Source organism: Quercus robur, chromosome 10, assembly GCF_932294415.1.
Source record: "Quercus robur chromosome 10, dhQueRobu3.1, whole genome shotgun sequence".
NCBI lineage: Eukaryota > Viridiplantae > Streptophyta > Magnoliopsida > Fagales > Fagaceae > Quercus > Quercus robur.
In genome coordinates this window covers 48,507,754-48,535,602 of record NC_065543.1, presented here as the reverse complement: position 1 = coordinate 48,535,602, position 27,849 = coordinate 48,507,754, and the positions used below count along the sequence as shown (strand labels likewise).

The 27,849-nt window shown below is 38.3% G+C and overlaps 1 protein-coding gene across 1 annotated transcript; it reads right to left on the bottom strand.

Annotated features, from left to right (window-relative positions):
• Positions 1 to 189: 189 nt before the first annotated feature.
• LOC126704273 (uncharacterized) lies at positions 190 to 27,182 on the bottom strand. The gene is made up of 3 exons (XM_050403282.1): positions 27,015 to 27,182; positions 26,553 to 26,932; positions 190 to 400 (listed from the first exon to the last, which is right to left on the bottom strand). Exons 1-3 carry the CDS (start codon positions 27,180 to 27,182, stop codon positions 190 to 192), a joined length of 759 nt encoding a protein of 252 aa, XP_050259239.1.
• Between the last annotated feature and the right edge of the window lie 667 nt (positions 27,183 to 27,849).

The following is a 27,849-nucleotide window of genomic DNA, read 5'->3' as shown; positions in this document are numbered from 1 at the left end:
TTCAAATTTTCATGACCCATTAAAAGAGGATTAAAAATTACAACAGATCCGCACAACATATATTCTGCAAAATGGGAAAAATAGTACATAAGTAAATTGCAAACCTCACACTACAGGAAAATTCAATTCAAGCAACGTAATTTAAACAAACCAACGAAAACAGAGCATGGATCATAGTACATTGGAGGCTCAGACAAGGTTCAGAGCTACAAGCTGTATATTGTCATGGTTGCTGACGCCATTGGTGCTAGCAACGTTGCCTTCAGGAAGAGTTTGGATAGCATTTCCAGTGTTGTTAGTTGTAAGCTTGCGAAATGCGAGAATGAGTGTGATGATGAGGAGGAGCAGGCCAAATATTTCTGCAGCAAGCTTAACGATTGAAAGCAACGAGGTTTGTCTACTGCATCAACAAGAGGAAATTAATCCTATGAATTACTGGAACCAACAAAAATAAAATTACAAAATAAATTGCTAATAAAAGAATATGTAGCTATTGTCACCTGTTTGGAGGAGGAGAAAAAGAGGATGATAGGATTGAAGAAAGAGGGGCCAGAGAATATGGAAAGAGTTTTGCCATGTTTTTAAGCAATTTTAAGTCTTCTGTGAGGATTGAAGAGAGTAATATATATATATATATATATATATAGAGGCAAAAAAGAAAAAAGTTTGGGTGCAACCTAAACAGTGGCAGTTCGCGTATTTGCCATCATAGTTGCCGTCATAGGTTTTTTATACTTAACCTTTTTTGTCTGTGGGCCAGGCAGTTTTGTGAATATCTCAAATTTTTTATATTTCGGAATTACCTTTGTCAATGAGTCGGTGTTACAGAGATATATTAACCATTCATATGTGTTATTATTATTCAATGTGGGACTTAATCATTTAACTAATTAACTAGGTAACTTACATATAAATTTAAAAATTAAAACATTTATTTATGATATTTATCTTTATCATTAAATCAAGACAATATATGAATATTTATATGTGTACTTTTTTGTATACTCATGCAGTATCATACAAGTATCTATTTCAAAATATTAGCCTCAGCTCCCTCATCTTCGAGCTTTCTCTGCCGCTTCTTGCAGTTGTTGTCTTTCATTTCTTGCCGATGTGAGGCAAGTGTTAAGAGTTTTCTGGGTTTATTATAACAAAAGGGAAGGGAAGGGAAGGGAAGGGGTTGCAGGGACGGAACCAGGATTCATACCTGAGGGGGGCAAAGCTTAAAACCAAAAAAAAATTTATGAAAATAAAAACTAGCATCTATTTCATATTCAACAAAATACTACATACAAAAGAAGTATTTCTTAAACATTTCATATTATAAAACACATTAACAAAGTATAACAAACAAAATGAGTGTTTCTTATTTTGTTCGCGATTTTTGTTTGGTCCATATTTATTTTTTTATTTTGTTTTTGTAGTTAAAAGGGCATGAATTTTTTTCATTTATTTATTTTCTTGTAGGTCAATATCTAAATATTTTAGAGGAGGAGAGACAAATATATATATATATATATATAAAATGGCAAATCTTAATTTTTTATACTAGTTTTTTTTTTTTTTTTAATGGGGGGGGGGGGGGGGGGGTGGTGCAATGGCCCCCCTCTGCCCCAACGTAGATCCGTCCCTGAGGGGTTGAGAGTTGAGACACGCAGAGTTAGAGAGAGAAAGAGAGAGAGAGAGAGAGGGGAAAGGTCTTAGTCTTGGCTTTCACTGGTGTGAACGCGAAACAATGTGTCAACGCAAAGATTGAAAAAAGCTGATGGCTTACTTTTGTATCTAATATCAGACTACAATAATGACCAGGAAATGTTTATGTTGTGTGGCACACTCCATCCTTGCTACTGTGGACTTCATCTTTACACGTCCACTTACCATACCAAGGACTAATCCTCATCCTTCAAAAAAGCATTTTGACAATGAATAATAACATGAGAAAATATAAGACCACAACTTTTTGTGCCACAATTCTAATAAGAAATACCGTAAATGGTGGAGCAAATATAGTGGATTTATGTGAAAGTCCGATGCCTTACTTATACAGTTAAACTTATGGCATGTTGTTTTATTCATTGAAAATTTTAGTGATACATTGTGTTTTGATCTTTCTTATACCTTATGCTTTATCAAGGTGCAAGGTGATTGGAAATTTAATGTGCCACATTGCCATTTGAAAATTTCAATGTACGACCACTTGTAAAATTATACAAAGAGTTAAAAAAAGTAACTGTTGAAGCCATTGAAGCTTTTGCTGCTAATGTAGTAGTTCAATTTGCTAAGGATCTTAGCATTCATAAGCTTGAAATTAAAGGGGACTCATTGTTGGTAATCTTGGCCTTGAAAGACAACATACCTTCCTATGTTTTGCATGGACATTTTATGGAAGAGACAAAAATCTTGTCAAAATCTTTACAATGGTTTAATTTTAAGCATGTTAAAAGGGAGGGAAATCGTTTAGCCCATGCCCTTGCTAGAAGAAAGGTACATAACCTTCTCTTTGGTGTTGGTCACTACCCTGTGGCCAATTTGGATCCACAATAATAGAGTAGTGTTTGAAGGAATTGTTGCTAATGCTTTATCCATTTCGCATCTAATTTTAAATATACAATGCAAGTACAAATAAGTTGTATCGGTAGGAAAGAATAGCGAGAGGCCTCACCAGAAAGCATAGAGAGACGCATTTACTGCTACGTGTTAACAGTGAGAACTGAGAAGCATTTCCCACTCTAATCAGTTAGTTTAATTTGTTACAAATTCTATTTAAAAGAAATGCAAAGTCATCTTCACTTGTCCCCAGATGACACACGTACAAATTAAGGAATCAAATGCAACTACCTACCTACCTAAACAATCAATCGTTGAATTACATTTGGACATTTGACACTTGCTCTCCAATCTTTATCATCTTAAATACAAGTAGTATTCTAAAATATTTTACAAAAGTAGTCTCCTACTACTATCTCTTTTTACTTCAAGGGCTACATTTTGAAGATTTTGGTGTAAAATACAATTAGAATTGCATGACAGAGGACATAGTTATCTAATTCCAACTTGTCTCGGCTAAATTTAATCCTCTCAAAAAATATCCAAGCCAAATGTCATGGAATAGTTAAATCAGTGAGTATATAGAGTTCTTGATGGAATCAAATAAAGCAAATGAGATTCAAGAGAATGAACATGTAACACTCCAAGAGTAAACAAAAATCAAATAACTTAACTTAGAGGTAAGAAAAAGAAAATACCCAGTACCCATTTGGCTGTTTAACAAAAATGATATTAACTCTCACACCGTATATAGATTGCCAAGATATAAACTACAGCAATATTTGATGCCTAAACTGACAAACAGCAAAGTAGAAGGTACGAATAAGATCAACATATCCATAGTACCACAAGCCCGATTAGCTCTAAAAAAAAGAAAAAAAAGCCCAAGTATAAGCAAAAACACAATTTATGCCAACAACATGAAACTAACAAGCAATTAAAATGAAGAATGCACATATAGAATTTTACTTCTATAATTGTAATTTGACAGTAATTATATAGCTCAAGGTCAATGTTATGATTGTGAATAGAAATTTATGAAGAAAACTTAAATCTATAGTAATCCCCTCACCATAAATCTAAAACTTCAAGCCACCCCAAAATGAACTGTCCCACTGCCATCAAACTACACTGGTGCATTTGATGTTCACGTGCATCACATATCAACTGAACGACAACACTTAAACTTAGCTTCTTAAATACTTACAAAATCTTAAAATCCTATTTATTTATTTTAAAATAAGTGAATTGAAATTTACAATACTAATTTTTTTTTTTTTTTGGTGAAATACTAAATTTGGTGATAGTTAATATTTATTTAAATGTTGTTAATGTAGTAAAATTCAATCCTTTTATTTCAAAATTGATGGATAGAATTTAGGAAATCGATGATATAATTATCTTAAAAACTCTCAAAGATCTTAATCCACTAAGTTCATCTAGCAATTATAAGTACTATATTAATTTCCTATCAAAAGTAGCTCCAACTCTTGGAGCAGTACATTGTAAAATTTACAATAAACCTGTTAGGTTTTGAGTTTGTAATATTGGCAAACCATGACAAAACATGACAAAAACTAAGTCTCATTAGTTTAGAATGGTCTACATTGAAGCCCAAGACAAAAAACTCAAGTTCGGGATAAAAACAAATGAGTTACAAGCTGGTTGGTTTGATTGATACTCGATTGATGCTAGTGATTTTCGATTGATCGAAAATCGCATATCAGCAAAATCAGCAAAGGTAAAAAGGCCATAACTTATCCATTTGAAGCCCAAATCGCGAGCCGTTTTTTCCAGTATTTAAAGGACATTATAAGCTAACCCTACGTGGGGTTTTGAGAGTTTTTTAGAGAGATTAGAGTGCATCTTGTGCTTCTTTTGTAGATCTAGGGTTTTGTACCCAAAAACTCTCTTATATCTTCTGCAGGTGTTATTCCTTGAAGAATCTCAATATCCGGTGTTGTAGAAGTTGCTGCCTTCTCTAGTCATCAAAGGTGCTGATGATCTAAACCTTCAAGGGTGGTCTTGGAGTTACAAACAGGAGAGTTTGTGTTGCTAAACCTTTGAATGGGATCTCAAAGTCACAAATGTGGGTGTTTTTGTTTTGCAAAGGCCAAAGAAAGAAGGAGTCCGTGGTCTCGGAGCTTGCACGTAGTCGTGTCAATAAGTTTCTACTGGTGGGTAGCAATAGGATGTTAGTGGTCTACGTCACTATTGTAAAACTTAGATTCTTTCTAATGGATTTGCTTTTTACCTTGAGAATAGCTAGGTTAAATCCTCCTCAGGTTTGGTTTTCCTGGGTTATCATATCGTTGTGTTTTTTATTTTCCACTACTATACATTGATATGATTGTATGATTGTGATAACCTAGATTTGGAATTTGGACTAAGTAATAACTTGACTATTTACCTAGGTTAATTCAATTGTGTTTTTAAAGGATCTAAAAACTATCAAGTAGTATCAAAGCATTCTGTATTTCAATCTAGGATATGTGATGATATTTCTCCTGCCATAAATCCATACAAATTGTTTCATATTCTTTTGAAAAGTTTAAGCTTGTTGGTTTGTGAAAGGAATTTGTAGGATTTGAGTCTTTCTCAGAAGATTGGTGTAATCCCTCAAATACACTCTACTTCTCATGGATTTTCACCTACAAAGCCGAAAACTCGTGCTATATGGGTGAGAAAAGATTTGCTAAGGCGAGTGTTGCTTACCTTAGCAACACTAAGGTACATTTAAACATTCTGAATGATCATCAGGTTGATTCAATTGAGCTGCTGTCTACACTTACAACTGATGGAGAGTAGTTAGGATTGGATTTGTTTTTATGAGCATTATTTTTTTGTAAAGGGCTTTTCTTTGTAAACTTTGAGCTTTTAGTTGTGTTTTGTCATGGATTGCCAAAGGGGGAGTTTGTTAGGTTCTAAAGACTTAGGATCTTATGTATTTAGAACTCTAATGTGTATTGTTGGCAAACCATGATTAAAACAAGATGTTTAGTCGTGTTTAGACTTGCTCAAAATTGGTTCATTTATGTAAAGTTGGAACTAGTTGATGCAGAAATTAATATTCCTTCTCGGCCTAGTTCAATCGATCGAAGCTAGGACAAAAACGTGGCTAGGGTTATCCTAGGTAATTAGCCAAGTTGTTACTTAGTTCAAATTCCAAATCTAGGTTATCACAATCAAACAATCATATCATGCAAAGCAACGAAAAGATAAAAAACACAATGATATGATCACCCAGGAAACCAAATCGATAAAAACCTGGGGAGGATTTAACTTAGCTATTCTCAAGATAAACCTGAATCCACTATAATGATCATTAATCCACTATAATCTTAACACAAAAATCCTAACAAACTCAAAGCCGAAGACTCGTGCTATATGGGTGAGAAAAGATTTGCTAAGGTGAGTGTTGCTTACTTGTCCTTGATTTAATTCTTTCAATTAATTGTGGACATGTTTTCTTTTAGTTTTTGGTTTTTTTTTTTTTTAGGTTGTTTTTTTAAAAAAAAAAAATCCAAAAACATTGAAAAATTTTCAAAAAGACAAAAATATTTTATTTTGAGTCTTGTTTTATTTTTCTTGAGGATTACATGAATTATAATATCTCTCTTGATTTAGAACATGCTTGACATTGTGGAGAAACTTGAATAGTATGTGTTATATAAGTGCTAAGCTATTTATAATTTTGTATGAGTATGTACTAGTTTGTACATGTACTCATGGGTTAATTAAGAAATTGATATTTCTTATTTGTGTACCCTCTATAGCTTAGTTAAGCATTGTTATGCATTCCATCTGCATTGTTCATTTAGCATAATGTGTGCTTTTTTTTTTTTTGTCATAAATTTTTTAAAAACCAAAAAGATATTTGTGTTTTGTATTTCATATCTTGGATTTATAATCAAGGATTGGCCATTTTATTTTTACATAACAAGTTTATGTACCTTGTTTAACCTGGATGAGCTTATTTATTGCACTTTATTAGTTTGACCTTTGTAGTGCATGTTGTGTGGGAGATGTTTATAGTTTTTAATCACTTTGTCTTGATCTTGAAGTCACATGTCTTTGATTGTCGGACTTTAACCTTTTAAGAAAAGCATAAATAACCATATCACCACTGTTTACTAGCTAATCATGAACACCTTAGTGCATATCGTAAGATTTTGTGCTAAAGAAAGTGTAGCACATGCACAAAAAGATCATAAGGTGTAGCCTAGGTTTAAATGCTAAAATTGGTGTGTACATTATTGAACTTAAAGCTAAATCAAATAAATGCTAAAATTGATGTGTACATTATCCTAGCTATTTTAATAAGTTTCTAAACAATTAAAATTTGTGTGTACAATATGAGGCAAAATCAAGAAACTTACATGATTGCAAGCTTATGATCTAGGAGATGTAGGAGTTATATGATGTAACTCTTTAGGTGATAGTCTATTTCAAATTCTATGTGATGAATTTTGTAGACTTTGTGGTTGATTTCTATTTACATATCATCTCACATGTATCTTAAGTTTTTGCTAGTTGCACACATTACACAAGTTACTCTTTGCTAAACTTGGTACATGTTATTGTGTGTGATTTTGTTTTGGCCATCCAAGATTGAAAATGCCTTGATTTTGATGCAAAATGTGTTTAAATTTTGAGATTTGAGGACAAATTGATTGATAATCTTGTTTTTGGAAGATCTAGGTTAAATTCTAGTGTTTTTGAAAAACTTTTAATCTCATACTCATGCATTTTATTCATAAATCAATGTGCAAATATTTTATCTACTCATGCAACTGTTTATGGGTCACATAGTGTCAAGTTTGCATTTATTGAAAGAGAGAATATTTTTCTTTATGTGTATTCTCAACTTAGTTTTTAAGTTTCGTTTGTGTGTCTTTATTTTCCCCACCTCCTAAATTTTTCCCTAAAACAGTTTTTTTCCCAAACACTTGTTTTGTGTTTCCTATTTTTATAGGGGGAGAAGCTTGTTTTTAACCTTTGTTCTTCATAGGGGGAGTTGTCTCTATTTTTTTATAGAGTTAATCTGTTTTATGTTCCCTTGGTTTTCTTTTTTCTCTCTTGTTTACTGTCACTCTACTCTTTGTTTGAGTTGTCTTTGTCAATACGTGACAAAAAGGGGGAGAAATAAATAAAATGTGGGAATCCTATTTGTTTTTGAAAGGGGGAGAATATAAAAACTTTTTGATGTATCTAACTTAGGGAGAGTTAGAATTTACTTTTGTTTTTCATATTCTATTTCATATTATTGTTTATATGTCTTTCTTTCCACACATGCGGTGATGTGTTTGTTGAGTGTTTCAGGAAAGATAGGTACATTCTGATTAAGACCTTTTACCTCTTCTTGCAACTTCTTGGTTAGGAGTCTTAAATTGGGATTTGTGATGTATTTGGGCATTTTATTGTATATGGACATTATGTTGTATGTGTGTTTTGTCACGGATTGCCAAAGGGGGAGATTGTTAGGTTTTGAGTTTGTAATGTTGGCAAAACATGACAAAAACTAAGTCTCATTAGTTTAGAATGGTCTACATTAAAGCCCAAGACAAAAAAAAAAAAAAAAAAAAAAAAAAAAAAAAAAAAAAACTCAAGTTCGGGATAAAAACAAATGAGTTACTAGCTGGTTGATTCGATTGATACTCGATTGATGCTAGTGATTTTCGATTGATCGAAAATTGCGTATCAGCAAAATTAGCAAACGTAAAAAGGCAATAACATATACGTTTGAAGCCCAAATTGTGAGCCATTTTTTCTAGTATTTAAATGACATTATAAGGTAACCCTAGGTGGGGTTTTAAGAGTTTTTCAGAGAGATTAGAGTGCATCCTGTGCCTCTTTTGTAGATCTAGGGTTTTGTACCCAAAAGCTCTCTTATGTCTTCTACAGGTGTTATTTCTTGAAGAATCTTAAGATCCGGTGTTATAGAAGTTGCTGCCTTCTTTAGTCATCAAAGGTGCTAATGATGTAAACCTTCAAGGGTGGTCTTGGAGTCACAAATAGGAGAGTTTGTGTTGCTAAACCTTTGAGTGGGATCTCAAAGTCACAAACGTCGGTGTTTGTGTTTTGCAAATGCCAAAGAAAGAATGAGTCCGTGGTCTCGGAGCTTGCACATGGTCGTGTCAGTAAGTTTCTACTGGTAGGTAGCAATAGGATGTTAGTAGTCTAGTCGCTATTATAAAACTTCGATTCTTTCTAGTGGATTTGCTTTTTATTTTGAGGATAGTTAGGTTAAATCCTCCCCAGGTTTTTTACTAGTTTGGTTTTCTTGGGTTATCATATCATTGTGTTTTTTATTTTCTGCTACTATACATTGATATGATTATTTGATTGTGATAACCTAAATTTGGAATTTGGACTAAGTAATAACTTGGCTATTTACTTAGGTTAATTCAATTATGTTTTTAAGGGGACTAAAAACCATCAAAACCTGTAATCACAATGCACCATATATATATATATATATATATATAACCTGTCCGGGCTAAATCTAATTCTCTCAATTCTCAAACAAAAAAGTCAAATATCATTCATTAACTAAATCAGTGACTAAAATTTCCTCCTAAAATAAAATAAAGTATACAAGAATGAGAATGATAATGTAGTAATAATAATATTAAAAGCATTCATAAATCATTTCACAACCCAAATAAATTAAGAGAGGTGTCAGTCCAAAATCAAAACAGACCAAATCCAAAAGGTCCATGGGCAAAATGCAAGAGGCATGTGTGCACCTTTCTTTTTCTAAGTTTGGTTGTAGGCCTCGTAAGTTGTAACCCTCACAGCTTGGAACAGAACAAATAAAACCAACAAAAAAAAAAAAAAAAAAAAAAGAAGAAGAGAAAAGAAATCAATCATTTTGCAATTCGTTGTGCAATTTGTCTCACTCACATTTATAGTCTTTCTTTAATAAATAAATAATAATAATAATAAATTGTATGGAAAGCCCGTCAAAATTTTATTCAAATCATAATCAACGAAGAATATGTTTGAGCTGTGGGTTCCAGTTAATTCAACTGGTAAAGTTTTTAATGGTTGTATAAGAGATCTAGAGTTCAATCCCTACCTACACCAAAAACTGATTAGTGTCTTGGTCTGATGATAAAGAGCTATTATCAGGAGCGGATACTATAGGTTTGAAACTCTCTCTAAAAACATGTTTGAGCTAGTACTTGCTTGTTAATATTAGTAGTTTTTTCAATCCTCAGTCCAGCTTAAATATTAGTTTTTTTTTTTTTTTTTTTTTTGGGCTTTTTGAGCCAGTAAATGAGATCTTCCACCAGCCTATCATCTTTATATTGTCTTATTGAGCATTAATTAGGCTTAACACTCAATTCGTAGTAGGAATATGCCAAATTTGAGAGTTAATTCTTTCAACAACAAAAAAAAGCTTTAATTTGGAAATAATGGATCCAAAAATATAAGGAATAATTGATTGAGCTCATTTATGAACTCTACAGAAATTTGAACCGACAGTCTTGCAACCTTTCAAGTTATTATTATAAGTTATTATTATTAGAGTAATACTGAGACCACAATTGTTGCCACAATTTATTCATGTGGTGAGTTGTAAGTGGTGAGTCTTTTACTCTATTACTCACAACTTGTCACATGAGTAAATTATGACAAAAATTGTGGTCCTAGTATTATTATTATTATTATTATTAAGAAGTAAAAAGCTTCTTTAAAAAAATGAAAAAAGAAGTAAAAAGCAATTAAAATGCAGAATGAGATAGTGGAGTTGTTGGTATACAAGTCAAATAGAATATCTTGCAAAATAACTACACTTAAAAACATGACTAAAAAGTAAAAGGAAAAACCCCACAAGAAGTTTAAGGCCAGAAGAAATCCTATTTAGACAATCAAAGGGAGGGATTTACCTTTTTTTTTTTTTGGGGTAAAATATTGTTGAGGACTCTTTTTTCGCCCCACATGGCACTACTTCATTAGCAACTCACGCCACATCAATATATTATTGATTTTTTGGGTAAATCTCTTTAAAACTCAAAATAAACTCATATCTCATTCAACTACATGGATTGGGCTCACATGACCCACAAGATCCTTACTTCAAGAGACGGATTCATGGTCCACATTTCATTTTCATCAATTGGGATCATAACCCCATGACATCATTAACATCAACATATGGATTAGGCTCAAGCAATGAATCAAAACTCACGGTCCATATTACCTTTCTCATACTCATGGAAAGTGGCTTCTCCAATAAAAGCCCATATTTACACAAAATGACAACAAAACCCGAGGTACGTCATCTCATCTTTGACTTATGAACCAAGCTTATGAGTCGCTTTGGGGAAACTTAGGGAGTCGTGGTTTGGAGGGCAAAGAGGTATGTTCAGTGAAATTCCAGCGGTTTAAAGTTGAAAAAAGAAACATGTTGCTTGGCGTGTCTTCTCCAACTCCCTGAATCTGACGAGTCCGTGTATAGTGAGTAACATATGGTAAGCCTCTCTTACCACATAGCACTTAAGATAATAAAACTCCACACTGCTCTTTTCCTAAAACTTAATATTCATCATATGACATATACTCAATATCTCCAACCATCTAAATGCTGACAAAATAACTATTCATTCAATCTCTAGCTGTTGCTATACGAATTTAGAAACCTAATTCTATTGTTCTAAATATATCTTATTACTACTTTCAGCTAAAATCCAACTCAAACACATGATTAAATTTGATTGGCTATCTTTAATCTCCAAATATATAGAATATTCATGATATCTTTAATACCCAAATGTCATCTGCCACAATCAGGCCAAATATTCCTTTGCCAGCTGCCAGAGCAGAGCATTAAATGCTCTTCTTGCTCACCAAGACTAAGTCACAACACAATGAGACCTTGATCAGATCTCTAAAGCTTCATTAACTATCAATCAATTATTCTATTACTTACTAAAAATGTATTGTAATAGAATCTTGAACCAAAAATATAAAACCCAAAAAATGAAATATTTCTAACATAACACTAGCAGTGTGTTCAGCACTTGACACCTGGCTAAAACTGATATCACTAGACATTTAATGCTCAAATCTCAGCAGCCAGCTACTATACCCAAAATAGCAAGACATCCTTAAAAGAGATCTTACCATTTTTAGCCAAACCCATGAAATAAATGTTAAATATTCTCTCTAGCAACCTAACATCATCTAGCTGACCTCATCTACTTCTGCCCCAAGCAATAGTTGTCTTGTGACAGCTGTGACAGCTTTCTCTGACAGCTAGGACAATTTTTTCAGAACAGTTGTAATAGTTGACCTAGGAGCCTTGAAATTACAAATTTTCCTTATTTGGCTAAAAATCAAAACCAATTAAAGAAACTATCATTTTCTTGCTAAAATCCTTTCCCTTTCTACTACTCTTTCCTCCAGCAACTTTTACCTAAAATAGCAAGAAAACCTTATGGTGGGCCTTTTTGTGATTTTGGGCTTAACTGCCTCCTGCTACACTGAGCCCTAAGTGTTCTAGATAAGGGAGTTGAGACCAGTCCAACTGCAACTTACTTTGGTCCGACTTGTGCACAAACTATGCCTCATTTGCTAGAAGCTTTGTTCACAACGTTAAGAAACACTTGTAAAGAAAATGGTGGAAGTAAATAGGGAAGAAATGAGTTATCCAAAAGAAAGAAAAAGATCAATCTGTCATACCAAGTTATATCGCAGGACCAGGACCAAGACCAAGGAGGGAACCATTTTTCTCAATGTGAATAATCTCTCAGGAAGATCCTGCCGTAGAAATTAATCACTTTGAGGGAAGTGGACCTAAATGGCTTGTGCCCAAAAGAATCCTTTGCCTCTGGTAGAAAGTATGCCTTTAGAGGGAGAGAAGGGATTAACTTATTGGTGCATGTCTGCTATTCTACACTCTCCGTTTCCTCTTACTATTCTATCCTTTCTCATTGTTTTTTATGACTTCTAATTCTTTTCTTTTCTTCTTTTAGCGCTTACCCATCTAATAAGTTGTGATTCTTTCTTAATGGTTACTCTTACTATTCTCCCGACCCCTTCTGTGCATGGCAAATGTCCTTTATATATTGCCTGCCGTGACTGGCTTTTTATCATTTTAGCCTTTAACTACCTTTGTCTGGTCTAGGTGTCCTTGCTGACCATTACTGGTTTGTCAACTGACTAGCCACCATTACTTACATGTGCTGGCTGCGCCACTCCCCATTACCAGACAAAGAAGATTATTTTTTTTGCTTGCTTACCATGGCATTCCCCCAAAAGAACCCGAGCGAGAACCCGAGCGAGAACCCCATAATAGGTTTTCCACTCTCCCCACTGCCAAACCATACCCTCTTACCTTTGACCTATAACCCACCACTTCTTGTATTGGCTGGGTACAGGCTAGTGATGTCTGGGCCTTGCGCATGCTCTACTTCCGTGTATGTCCAAAACTTGCCCGCTGCTCATGTATTTGCCGTGGTCTGGAGACTCTTCTACACATTCTGCCACCCATCCTTGACTTCTTATAGCGTGAGCTATTTTTTGATCCCCATTCTTTATGGCTTACTCCCTTCAAGGGCTGGGCTTTACTTGATTGTGTGCTCTTCTTCCTTCAGCCTACTCTCTTACTCCTTCTGCAGTCTTGCCACCATTTCCTGTTGTACCACTCTGCCATTCCTATTGTGATGTTATTTGATCCCAGCCTGCTGGGCCTCTTTGGGCCTACTGGGCCTCTTTGGGCTTGCTGCTTATTCTTTTCTCAATGACTCAATATGGTCATTTGGGCTTTGTATTACATTGCTTGTGGGCTCTTTTGTCCCATTTATTTTCTCTTGGGCATACTTGGTCCATTTGCTTTCCTTGGGCTTCCTTGGCCTTTTTTCTAACTCTGCGTTCCCATGAGATTTTACTAACTCTTTTGGACTTCCCTGACCCAATTATTTTATCCTTTATCCTTGGGGCTCATGGGCTTGCCATTAACCCCTTACTTTCTTTGCTTGCATTACTTCAGGCTTGCTGTGGCCCATTCTTGCTTTTCTACATCACATACTACCCATGGGTTTGCTATTTCTCTCTCTGGGCTCCTTTAGGCTCGTTTGCTTCCTCAAGACTCATTTGTTTATTTTATAGGCCTATGATTCATTATTCCTGCCATTTGGACTTAATGATTTTTTCTATCCATTCCTTAACTCTTCTCTGCCCACACTGCTTGGATTCTTCCTTTTACCGGGCTTCCCAAAATAAGCATCAACACACCTTAAAGCTAAACATACCATTTTTGGCCAAATTCTAGGATGGATTTTCTGAAAATTTATTGCTGATTGGGACAGATTTTGGTTGAGATTAGTTGCTAAACACCCCCTTAAACTCAGCTATAATAAAGCCCTTCATCAGCACCTCAAGACACACCAATATAGAGAAGAACAACTCTGTCATAAACTTCTCTATTCTCTCTCTCTCTCTAATTATCTTCTTAAGCTCTTAATGAAATTCTGAGCTTCTGAGTTTTTAGTTTACAAATTAAGAACTAAACTCTTCAACCCTTAGCTCATAATTGCCCTTCATAAGCCTTTATCTATCCTCCAGCAGAAAATCCCAACAGCATTGCTAAACACACTACAACACCATTATTCTCTTATACTCATTCTCTCACTCTCCATATTCAGAAAATACGTCTATCTTGCTGTCCATATCTCTAAACATCTCTTTCCCCACTTCTCTTACACAATCTTATACACACTTACTACACCATTACATATAACACACCACAACTCTTATGAACTCCCCTTTCACTCTAAAATTCTACTATTTTGCTGCCCATAAACACATCTCAATACTCTTCTCCACCTCTCTTATAAAAGCCCTTCTCATCAAAGGCATAAACTTCTAATATTAAAGCCCTTCTCCTAAAAGGCACTAAGATCTCATATCAAAACCCTTCTCATGGAACGCACAAATCTATCTTACGCAAAACCCTTCTCTTAGAAGGCACAAATACTCCATACAAAAGCCCTTCTCATGGAAGGCAACACTATTCATAACTTCACAACAACTAAAAGAGCATTGTCAAGGGGAAACTCATTTAAGTGCATGATAAAAGGGGCAAGCTTAACCAGCCTCTACACATAGCTGGACATACTCTCTCTCCCTCCAATTGCACCCATTTTTCCCTTTCAATCTTGAAATTATCATGGCAAACTACCTCTCCACCGCTGGAGTCATTCTGCTAGAATATTATCAACTCATTGGCGCTACACAGCTAGAGCTACACATCATACAAAGATAAGTGAATCTGCTTCCACATCTATAAATTTACATCATTGAGTACATGATTACTTCACCTTTAAATACATATTACTTTATTTCAACTACTATTACAACTACTGATCAAAGCTATTATATCAAATGCATATTATATATTTATTTAATCATTATCATGATTCTTAGACTTTGGGTTTTACCTTTTTGTAGGCTGGCTTAAAAGTACGTTGGTAGCCATTGGACCACGTGGCCCAATGTTGAGTTCCGAATGCAACTCGCCCTACCAACCCCGAGCCTAGCAAGGTCACCCCTCCAGCAGACAATATGTGGCTGAGCAACTGAAAAAAGGCCTCCAAACAAATATCATTTTTGTCTCTAAACTTTTACAAAAGTTTTTTTTCGTCCCTAAATTATTAAAAGTTTGTTTTTCATCCCTAAATTTTGCAAACTGTTTTACTTTTTATCCTTCCGTTTATATCCGTTAGTTTATGTCATACGTGGCTTAATGGAGTGCTAGCGTGACACTTGACTTGGACTAAATTATTTTCTATATAAAAAATAGATACGTGGCAAAGATTTATTGATACCCTAATAACAATTATTTAAAATGACAAAATTACCCGCACACCTTTAATGATCCTTTAGGCCTCCACTTCACCCCTTCCAGCCATACTCTCTTCTCCACCACCCAATTTCTCTCTCTAAAATTCCATCACATTCCTCCATCAATGTCTTCTTTAGTTCTTTACCTTTACTTACTCTTCGAGTCCAAAACGCTATTTGACTTGACAGCAAGTTCTACCCGACCCCATCAAGCAACGACCCACCCGAAGACCCAAAGGTTCAACTTATGGAGTCTTCGAATTCTAGCAAATAATCCACCGCCAAGCCTTTAGAACCCGAAAGCTTCAAGAGCAAGGCTTTATTAACAACCGATGGGTTTGAGAGGTTTGATAAAGATGAGATTAGTAAATTTGCGAATAACAATAGTGGGTCTTTGCCAAATTCTGATTTTGATTTGGGTTTTGATAGTTATGGCAAAGTTAAGAGTGGGATAGTGAAACCAAAGTTTAGGACGAGCTTAGCTAAGCTTTTGGAGGAATGTTATGGGGATTGGAAAGAGAAAGTGGGGTGGTAGAGGGAGAGAAAGCGTGGCTGGAGGGGTGAAGTGAGGTCTGAAAGATCATTAAGGGTGTGGTGGTAATTTTGTCCTTTTAAATAATTGCTATTAGGGGGACCAATAACTCTTTGCCATAAGTCTTTTTTTTTTTTTAAATATATATAATTTAGTCCAAGTCAGATACCACGTTAGCACTTCGTTAGGCCATGTATGACATAAACTAACAGACATAGACGGAAGGATGAAAAGTAGAACGTTTTGCAAAGTTTAAGGACGAAAAAAAAAAAAACTTTTGATAATTTAGGGATTAAAAACAAACTTTTGTGAAAGTTAAGAGACAAAAATGATATTTTACCCTTTGGATGGTTGCAAGAGAACCCCCATAGACAAATGCCATTTTCACAAACAATTTAGAAGCACTTCTATCAACCATTGATTCTTCACATAGAAATTATATACTTGTAATTACAGAGTAATTAAATATATCAAGGTTAGTGATATAATTATGAATAGATATTTGTGAAGAAACCCTAACTCTAGTTAACTCATTACCAACAAAAGTCCAAGTTGCAAGTTATTCATTGGTTCAGTTTCAGCAATGTTGCAGACATAGTAAATGACAAGTAGTTTAGCTATAGTTACTATAGCTAAACTTGTAGTACTGTACAGTAACTATAGCTAAACTTTTTTTTTTTTTTTTTTTCATCAAAAAAAAAAAAAAAAGTTTAGCTATAGTTACTGTACAGTACTACAAGTTGTATATGCATTGTATTTAATCAGTTAGGCGTTAACACTTGTCATGTTTTCAATATGGTGCATCAGGTCAGTTAGTTAGATTTTCCGTTAGTAGCAGTTACTACATTGTTAGTTTTTTTTCTGTTAGTTACTAATTCTTGTACATAAGAGCAGAGTAATGTAATGTTTATCCCTAATGAGAAAGATGATCGCTTTTCTCTCATCTAAGCTACATTGTTGAGATCATATCATTCCCATTTTAACACTTATCACCATAAGTCCACAACATCAATCTACTCTAAAATGAACTGTCCCAGTGTCATCAAACTACACTAGTGCATTAGATTTCAACATCACATATCAGTGCAACGACAACACTTAAAACTAGCATCTTAAATACTTTTCTGTGTATCATATAGAATAACCAGCCATGTTTACTTAGCTCAATAGCCTTCAGCCGAACTTGGAAAGTGAATATTACAACATGCAAAAAACCACCCATTGCTATACACTTAACACTAACATGGCCAGAACCACTCATCATCTACTGATCTTGACCTCTCTTATATTATTTGTCCTGGTTAAGTTCAATAACTTATTTTTCACATGCTGAAATGATCCAAACTGCAAAGTTCAGAACTTTATTTACCTTTCCTAATTAAGCAACCAAAACTGAACTTATTTTAAGAATTTTAATGCGCATGGTTTGATCACAAAAGGTAGTTGTGTCTATGGTTCTAGAACAGTCATGTATAAGCAGAGAAGCACATATCAAGTAGTTTAACCAAATATTAGCTCAAAAAAAATCCATATTTCCCAAAAGTACAAAAGCTCAAGAACAACATTTTCAACATCCAATTACAAATTTACAATGCAAAGCCATCTTGACTAGTCTTCAAATGACATAGCAAAAGAACTTGAGGAACCAAATGACAATTGCCCATTTGTCCACCAAAATAATCAATCATTGCATTTAAATAACTTTAATGGAGATATTTAAAGTTCAAATCCCATTTCTAATCTATCAAATTATCAACCAAAAAAAAAACTATATGGCTGCAGTTGCTTAAACCGCCTATGTATTAGGATTATAATCAGTTCTTTCAAATTTTTACTTCAAGGAATACTTTTTGAAGAGTCCATAAGATTCACAATATGTTGCAATTACAATTTGCCTAGAAAGGAAAAGGACATATATCTTATGCCAACCTATTTGGGCTAAATTTAACTCTCGATACAACAAAGTCAATCATGCAATAATTAAACCATTGACGTATATTCTCCAAAAATCAAATAAAGTATATAAGAATAATATCTAATAATATAAAAAAGAAAGACCTAGACGATCAAATAGTTAAACTGAAAATTGAAACTAAAAACTAAAAACTGAAAACTGAAAATTATTTGGGATTAACTTATTTTTGCTGAAAGTACTATAAATAAAGGTAAAAGTTAGTTGAAATAGTATAATGAGACTTATAAATAGTACTAAAAAGTGTAGTGGAACCCATGAATAGTAGTAAAAATAAGCTAAATAGTAAAATAAATTAACAAAATTAATCATACCAAACGGACACTTAGAAATGTGAAATACGAAACATTCATTTCACCAAAATAATATAACTCTCACACTCAATACATATTGCCATTTTTTTAATATAAAAAAAGCACATATTACCTAAATCAAAACCACATCTACATTTAATGCCCAACTGACAAAAGCACAAAGTAGCAAGGCAGAGATTAATTAAGATTCAATATAACTTAAGGAGCCAAAATGCTCTAAAACAGAAAATGTAGTGAGCTCAAGTACAAGCGAAAACCAGATTAATGCCTACAATGTGAAACTAACAAACAATCTAAATAGAGATTGTAGATAGAGGAGGTGCAACATGAGCAAGTATATGCCAGGTACAGCATATAATTTTCGGGTGCAACATAGGAAGGAAGTGGAGTTATTGGTGTATCTCTAGCAGTTTCTCTAAATTCTTATATTGTTTGGAGAATGAATAATTACTTTTAGCTTTCACCTACTTACTTTTTCAAATACATTTCAAATAAACTCTCTATCCTTATTCTATTCGATTTAAATATTATTTCTTGAATCATTCTTTAATCTCCTTTATTTATTTTTTAATATTTATTTATTCATCCTCAACAACTTTTTTTTTTCTTATCAAATCTATCCAATTTGGAATGAACTTATTCATTAATTTTTCCTTAAAAATTCTTAATTTTTGTCTAGTTTTTATTTTTTTAATTATTAATATTCATTAATTTTTCATTATCCTTTTATATTTTTTCTTTTTAAAAAAACTATCTAATCTTAATCTAAGAGTAAGAGATTATTATTCTTAAATTATAATTATTTTTCCTTAAAAATGTACTTATCAGTTTCTTCAGTAAAAGCTTATCATTAAATTTTAATAAAAGAAAAACTTAATTTAATGGCCAAATCACGTTTCTCAGTACTACTTTCTCAAAATAAAATAAAATAAAATAAAAATAAAAAACAAAACGTTTCTTAGTACTACTAAATCCTCTACCATTCATTTTTCACAAAGAAAATATCTCCTTCCCTTTTGCCTTTCTTCTCCAGCAGATTCTTCTTCTTTTAGCCAAGCGTATACTCTTGTGTTGGTTATAAAAATTCTTCTATCTGCCAATTGCTAAAATCATTTAGATTATCAATGACCATTTGAAGATGGTAAAATATAGAGCCTGATGGGCCTACCTTAATGGGCCTGACGGATCGAAACTGCTGGGCCTATATAAAAGATGATCCCCTGCGCTTTGAAGGCCCATCGCTGACAGACGTAATAAGGGCCCATGATCCGAAGCCCGTATCGCCTAGAAAAGCCCTAAGATCCAAAAATGGAAATCCTTGCTCACCACGCTCAGAGGAATTTGTATTAGAGTCCCACATGGAAAAGATTTGGAAACCAAGAAGAAAAGTCAACCCTTTATCACTATAAAAGGCCTAACACCCTCAGAAATCGAGGTACGCTTTAATTGACCCTTTCTATCGCTCTAAGTAAAACAGAAGAATTCTAACTTGACCGTCGGAGAGCTTTTGGCCGGCATCACACCGGTGCTCTCTGAAGGACTTCTTTCGATTGCTTCTGTCGTGCAGGTTCGCTTCGAGTCGCGAGTACGGTGTGACCCATTGGTGGCAATTTTTCGACGTCATCAGTTGGCGCCGTCTGTGGGAAGACAAACGTAGTGCACTATCGCTTCCTGGACAAAAGAGTTACATGGTACTCACGCGCTCAATGGCAACCACTAACGACGTTCAAGAAGAGGAAGCCCCTACGACTGCCCTTGAGAGACAGGTCAGGACGCTCACCGCAGCCGTGGAGCGCCTCACAAAACAAAACCACGACCTAGAAGAGCAGCTGAACCAAAAGAGTGCGGCGGTCAATAACCAAGGAGCGGATCAAGAAGGAACCAGCGCTGAAAGGAGGAATCATGACGGACCACAGGAGAGTAACGCCCCGAGCAAACAAGTGCGACGGGACGCTAGCATCCCTTCAGTGACGAATACAGCTCCACAACCCATCATCACGGAGATGCAGGCGATGAAGGAACAGATGGAAGTACTGATGAACGCTCTCAAGGGGTGAGTGTCCAGTGATCTTGACTACCTTGTCAACCGGACTGACTCGCCATTTACGGCAACCGTCAATTCCTTCCCCCTGCCAAGTAAATTCCGCATGCCAAGTATGGATAGTTATGATGGAATCAAGGACCCTCTCGATCACCTAGAGACCTTCAAGACCCTGATGCACCTTCAGGGAGTGGCAGACGCAATTATGTGCAGGGCATTCCCTACAACCCTAAAGGGCGCAGCAAGGATTTGGTTCAGCCGGCTAGCACCAAACTCCATCGGCACCTTCAAGGAGCTGAGCGCTCAATTCACTACGCACTTCATCGGAGGACATCGGTATAAGAAATCCACGGCTTGTTTAATGAATATCAAGCAGAGAGAGGATGAGACGTTACGGGCCTACATATCACGCTTCAATAAAGAAGCGCTCTCGATCGACGAAGCCGACGACAAGATACTAGTGGCAGCGTTCACGAACGGGCTGAAGGGGGGTAAGTTTTTGTTCTCCCTATACAAAAACGACCCAAAGACCATGTCGGAGGTGCTTTACAGGGCCACCAAGTATATGAACGCTGAAGACGCACTATTAGCCCGAGAAGATAGACCCAAGAAAAGAGACAGACAGGAGGATCCCCGACAGGACCAGGGGCGGAAGAAAGGAAGGATGGGAGATCGAAGGGAGGAGAGACGTCCAAAACCCATGGGCGCAAGGTTCACAAGTTTCACCCCGTTGACCGCTCCGATAGACCAAGTCCTAATGCAGATTAAGGACGAGGGATCCCTGACGTTTCTGGGAAAACTGAAGAGTGATCCCAACAAAAGGTCCAGAGACAAATATTGCCGCTTCCATCGTGACCATGGTCACGACATGGCCGATTGCTACGACTTGAAGCAACAAATCGAAGCACTTATCCGACAAGGGAAGCTGAAGAAGTTCGTCAGCAAGGAGAGAACGGATCAACCCCCACAAGAACAACACCCCCGTCGAGAAAACGAGCGACCAAGGCCCCCATTAGGGGACATAAGGATGATAATTGGAGGAACAGCCGCGGCCGGATCGTCGAAAAAGGCTCGCAAAACATACCTTCGGATGGTACAGAATGTCCAGTTGGCGGGTACAGTGCCAAAGATGGCAAGAAGGGAAGGCCCCATTATCGGGTTCTCGGAAGAGGATGCAAGACGCCTACACCATCCACACGACGATGCCCTCGTCGTCAACTTGCGGGCAGGCGACTACAATATGCACCGAGTGTTGGTCGACAACGGTAGTTCGGCCGATATCTTGTACTATCCGGCGTTCCAGCAAATGAGGATTGACAGGGAGCAGCTAATACCGACAAACGCCCCGTTCGTTGGTTTCGGAGGGAGTAGAATATTCCCTTTGGGCGCGGTCACGTTATCGGTGACAGTAGGAGATTACCCCCAACAAATCACCAAGAACGTAACATTCTTGGTGGTCGATTGCTCGTCAGCCTACAATGCTATTATTGGACGACCCACGCTCAACTCGTGGAAGGCGGCAACATCAACTTACCACCTAATGATCAAGTTCCCAACGGAGTATGGGGTAGGAGAGCTACGCGGAAGTCAAATTGCCGCACGAGAATGCTACGTAGCTATGATGGAGGTGGAAGACCAGATCCAGGCCTTGAACATAGAAGAACACCGAACGACGGCAGAACCTACAGAGAAGCTAGAGGAGATAACTCTCGACAGTTCCAATCCAGACCGAACCACCAAGATCGGAACGCTTGCCAAACCCGCAATCCGTCAAGAGCTCGTAGCTTTCTTGAGGAGCAATAAGGATGTGTTCGCCTGGAGCCATGACGATATGCCAGGAATCGATCCCTCGGTCATGGTACATAAGTTGAATGTGCTGCCCTCGTTTCCACCCGTCCGACAAAAGAAGAGAGTATTTGCCCCGGAACGAGACCAAGCAATAGCGGAAGAGGTCCGCAAACTCCAAGAGGCAAGCTTCATCAGGGAAGTCTACTACCCCGATTGGCTGGCGAATGTGGTAATGGCGAAGAAAGCGAGCGGCAAATGGCGGATGTGCGTGGACTTCACCGATCTTAACAAAGCATGCCCCAAAGGTAGCTATCCCCTTCCAAGGGTCGACGTCCTAGTAGACTCGACGGCTCAACACCAATTGCTAAGCTTCATGGACGCTTTCTCGGGTTATAACTAGATCCGCATGCACGAGGACGATCAGGAGAAGACTTCGTTTGTAACCAGTCAAGGACTCTTCTGTTACAAAGTAATGCCATTCGGCCTGAAGAATGCAGGGGCAACATACCAAAGACTAATGAACAAGATGTTCGCACAGCAAATCGGGAGAAATGTCCAAGTCTATGTCGACGACATGCTGGTGAAGAGCCGGAAGGAGGAAGACCACTTGGAAGATCTCAAGGAAACATTCGGCACGCTTCGATCCTACAACATGAAACTTAATCCGGGAAAGTGCGCATTCGGTGTAACGGCAGGCAAATTCCTAGGATTCATGGTATCTCAAAGGGGGATTGAAGCTAACCCGGACAAAATCCGAGCCATAATGGAGATGGCCCCCCCGAGAAACGTGAAGGAAGTACAAAGCCTTAACGGCAAGGTAGCGGCATTGAATAGATTCGTGTCGAGAGCGACGGACAAGTGTTTACCCTTCTTTCGAACATTGAAAAAGTCATTCGAGTGGACGGACGTGTGTCAGCGAGCCTTCGAGGAGTTAAAAACCTATCTATCTTCACCACCTCTACTGAGCCCCTCGCAACCAGGTGAAGAACTCTTCCTCTATTTGGCTGTCTCCCCGGTGGCCGTCAGCGCGGCCTTAATCAGAGAAGAGGACAGGGCACAGAAGCCCGTGTACTACGCCAGCCGGGCGCTCCGCGGTGCCGAAGAAAGATACCAACCTATGGAGAAACTCGCTTTTGCATTGGTCACGGCGGCTCGCAAGCTCAAGCCCTACTTTCAAGCCCATACCGTGAATGTAATGACCGACAAGCCCTTGCGAAGGGCACTGAGTAATCCTGAAGCCGCGGGTCGACTGACGCTGTGGGCAATAGAATTGAGTGAGTTTGATATCAAGTACCGTCCACGTGTGTCCATTAAAGGACAAGCTGTAGCCGACTTCATAGCAGAGTTTACGCGTGACGAGGACAAGGGGGCAGAAGAACCCCCCCAGTGGAACATCTACACCGACGGATCATCCAATCGGCGAGTTGGAGGAGCCGGCATAGTATTGCTGTCACCTGAAGGAGACAAGATTGAATGTATGGTCCGTCTCGACTTCCCCATTACCAACAATGAAGCAGAATACGAAGCGGTGGCGGCAGGACTCGACCTAGCCAAAGCCACCGGAGCTGAAAGTGTGGTCGTGTATTGCGACTCTCAAGTCGTGACCAATCAAGTAAACGGAGATTATGAATGCAAGAGGGAAAGGTTGAAGAGATATCTTGATCAAGTAAGGGTGAGAGTCGACGGGCTAAAAGCAATGGTCGTCCAGATCCCGAGGGGAGAAAATGAGCTCGCCGATCGGCTAGCCAAAGCCGCTTCAGCAGAACATATGATGACACCGGGTAATGTACTTTCCTTTGTTCAAATCTTTCCACTAATAGACCCCGACAACATGCAGGAGATACGCTCCGAAAGAAACTGGACTACACAGATAACTTCATACTTAAAGGACGGGATACTGCCAGAAGAGAAGGAGGCAGCGAGAAAGGTAAAAGTCCAAGCGGCAAGGTTCGTCTTGATAAAATACATTTTTTATAAGAGAGATTTCTCCCGTCCTTATCTAAGATGTCTCGGGGTTGAAGAGGCAGACTACGTAATGAGGGAAGTACACGAAGGAATATGCGGGAACCATTCCGGATCGCGGTCGTTAGTGCACAAACTGGTACGAGCTGGGTATTACTGGCCAACCATGCAGAAGGATGCCGAGTCTTACGTTAAAAGCTGCGACAAATGCCAAAGGTTCAGTAATTTCATCGGACAACCAGCTGAGGAGCTAACCCCTATAACGGCTCCATGGCCGTTCGCTCAGTGGGGACTAGATATCATGGGACCTTTCCCAATGGCGGTAAGGCAGCTGAAGTTCTTGGTAGTGGGTATTGACTACTTCACAAAATGGGTAGAGGCGGAAGCCTTGGCCACCATTACAGAAAAGAACATTAGAAGTTTTGTCTGGCGGTGCATCGTATGCAGGTTCGGTATTCCTAGAGTTCTTGTCTCAGATAACGGGAGGCAGTTCGACAACGGCCACTTCCGAGATTTCTGCACACAGCTAGGAATAAAAAACCACTACTCATCACCCGCCCATCCTCAGGCTAATGGCCAGGTTGAAGTCACGAACCGATCCCTGTTAAAGATTATCAAGACTCGGCTCGAGGGGGCAAAGGGCATATGGCCCGAAGAATTGCCGAGCATACTATGGGCATACAGGACAACGGCGAGGACTCCGACAGGAGAGACGCCATTTCGACTGACATACGGGAGCGAGGCGGTCATCCCAACAGAAGTTGGACTCACAAGTTACAGGGTTCACAACCATGACGAAAGCAGGAATGACGAATCCATGAGGCTACAGCTGGACCTGATAGATGAGGTTAGGTCGGCGGCGGAGCAAAGGATCGCTAGATACAAGGATCGCATGTCCAGACATTACAACACCCGGGTCCGACACAGAAACTTCCAAGTAGGAGACCTCGTACTCAGGAAGGTCATGGGTGCAACTAAAGACCCTGTACAGGGCAAACTCGGCCCCAACTGGGAAGGACCTTATAGAGTTACGTCATGGAAAAGGAAAGGAACATACCACCTGGAGACAACAGATGGAGAGAAGCTACCGCATCCATGGAATGCCGAGCATTTGTTTCTCTTTTAACTGTCTTTTTTGCTAAAATCTTGTCGTGCCCTTTTTAAGCCCAAAGGGGGCAGGCACTTTTTCCTTTACGTATTTCTATAATCAGATATTACTTTGATCTTCTACTTGGATGTCATTATAATTGTCTACAAAATTAACGGAAACTAAATAAAGTCCACAAGATGGACGGACACAAATGCAGTCCACAAGATGGACGGATCATTCTACGGGGATGATAACCTCTTAAAGGGATGATCATTCAAGTCCACAAGATGGACAGATACAAATGCAGTCCACAAGATGGACGGATCATTCTACGGGGATGATAACCTCTTACAGGGATGATCATTCAAGTCCACAAGACGGACGGATACAAACGCAGTCCACAAGATGGACGGATCGCCCTACAAGGACGATCACCCTCAGTCCACAAAATTGACGGACACAAAATGTCCACAAGATGGACGGATCATCCTACGGGGGTGATATCACCCTACAAGGACGATCACTGTCAGTCCATAAAATGGACAGACAAAATAAAGTCTACAAGATGGACAGATCATCCTACAAGGATGGTAGCCAAAATCCACAAGATGGACGGACCATCCTACAGGGATGATATCATCCTACAGGGATGATAACTCAAGTCCACAAGGTGGACGGATACAATCGAAAGTCCACAAGACGGACGGATCGTCATACAAGGACGATCACTGTAAGTCCTTAAATGGACGGACATAAAATAAAGTCCACAAGGCCGACGGGCCATCCTACAGGGATGATGACATCCTACAGGGATGATTACTCAAGTCCACAAGGTGGACGGAAATAATAGAAGAACGTGTCCGCGAAGTGGACGGACCACTAACTACGTTAAAATTTTTTACAAGTCCATTAAGTAGGCGGTACATTTAAAAGTGATATACAACGCCACAAAGTGGACGGATCCTCATAATAAACCTCTAAAAATAGACGGAGAAGGAAAATCCTCACGGATGTAAATGCTCAATCAACACAAAATAATAAGTCTGCAATGTGGACGGAGTATCACGGATAAACGAATATTCTCATAAAAATCCTTCCTCAAGAAGAAGGACGGACTTTTAAACAAATTCCAAACAATGATAGAAAGCATATGAACATTAAGCCAAAAGCCCGGAAGGCAAGTGTTTAATACAATTAAAGAGGACGGATTGTTCTGAAAAGTAAATTAAAAAAAAAAAAAAAAGAAGAAAAAAAAAAGAAGAGAAATGACGGATTGTTCTCAAAATAAATTACATAGAGATTAATCTTTCTTTGGTTCAGCGACTTGGACATCCTTCGACGGGACGGATTCTCCGTCTCCTTGAACAGCGTCTTCGCCAAAAAGGTCCTTCGTATTTTCGGAGGCGACGGGGAGGGCAGAAGTCTGGCCTTGGTCCTCAAGTTTGACCATTGACAAATCCAGCTCTGGGTAGGCCTTCTTGATCTGACGGAGAGAATCATCGAAGCCTTGAAGGAAAGACTCCGACAGCTCGCCCAAACAGGACTCTGAATCGCGGTACTCCTTGACGGCTACCTCTTTCACATGACGGATCTCTTCCTTGAGTTCTTTAATCTCCGCCTCCTTTTTCTCTATGACCGTCAACGCATCGACCGTCTTCTCCTCCAGCTCTTTCCTTGCCTTCTCAGAAAGCTCCAGCTTCTTCTCCATATTGGACCTCCATTTATGGAGTTGACCAAGCTCTTCCCCCGTCTGCTCCGCCTTTGCGCGCACCCGGTCCAAGGTACTCTCACGATTGAGACACCGGTCCAGTAATCCCTTCATCATGACCAAGGACTGCAAACAAGAAAAGAGCCAGTCACATAATGTAAATAACAACGAAGGAGAAAAACAAACATATTTGACGGACATAACCAACCTGAGCAACGGCAAAGAGGCCCGTCTCCCCCATGGCCTCCGTCGAGTGGTTTCCAAGATCTTCATAGTCTTCCGCCGTGATGATAGACGACAGCTTCTCCAACGCATATTTGGAGTCGTCGCGGAGAAGGGAAGGAGGTCTCTCTTGCTTACTGTCTGGGGCCGTCATGAATCCTTTTCCCGTCCCCTGCTTAGCTGGGGTGACGGTCTTGTTACCCTCAGCCATTAAACCAACCACAGGTTCAAGAGAGACCTTTGGTTGCTTAAATGGACGGTCGGATTTTGATGTCGGTTTCCTCTTCGGTGCTGAAGTCGACACCCTAGGTACCACCTCGCCGGATTCCCTCTTCTTGACGGCTTGAGACTTAATTAAAGCTCTCCTTTTTGCGTCTTCCATCTCTGCAAATAATGACGGATGAAATTAAAACTAAGTAAAGTCAGTTAAATGGCAAAGTAAAGTCGACGGGCTTACGTCTATGAACTCGCTCGTCGTATCTAATTGCCTCTTGGGTGGGCTCAGGACCGTCGCAGTACCAATGTATGGTCTTCGGGTTCACCAACTTAGCCCAAGTCCTTTCCTCCGGCGTAGTTTTTCTGCAAATCTTTTCAAGGAAACTAAATTCCTCAAGGCTAACTTGTGGGCGCCGTCTACCTGCAGAGAAAGGCGATCAAGATATACACATAAAAATGGACGGATACGAAAAGCATTACAAAATTAAGACGGGTGCATACACGATTGATTTATCACTGCCCAGGTTGTGTCGACGGGCATGTACTCCGTCTCCCCTGGACGGCCCATCCATCTGTCACCCTCCAGGAAGAAGTAGCGACTCTTC

Bases quoted from the DNA above. Each gene is read 5' to 3' on its own strand.
- LOC126704273 (XM_050403282.1), bottom strand. From the start codon at position 27,182: ATGACGGCCCCAGACAGTAAGCAAGAGAGACCTCCTTCCCTTCTCCGC. The intron at 26,933-27,014 runs GTTGGTTATGTC...TCTTGTTTGCAG, and splicing joins GCCTCTTTGCCGTTGCTCAG to TCCTTGGTCATGATGAAGGG. The intron at 401-26,552 runs GTCAATGGTCAA...TTGTTGATGCAG, and splicing joins GCCTACCCAGAGCTGGATTT to TAGACAAACCTCGTTGCTTT.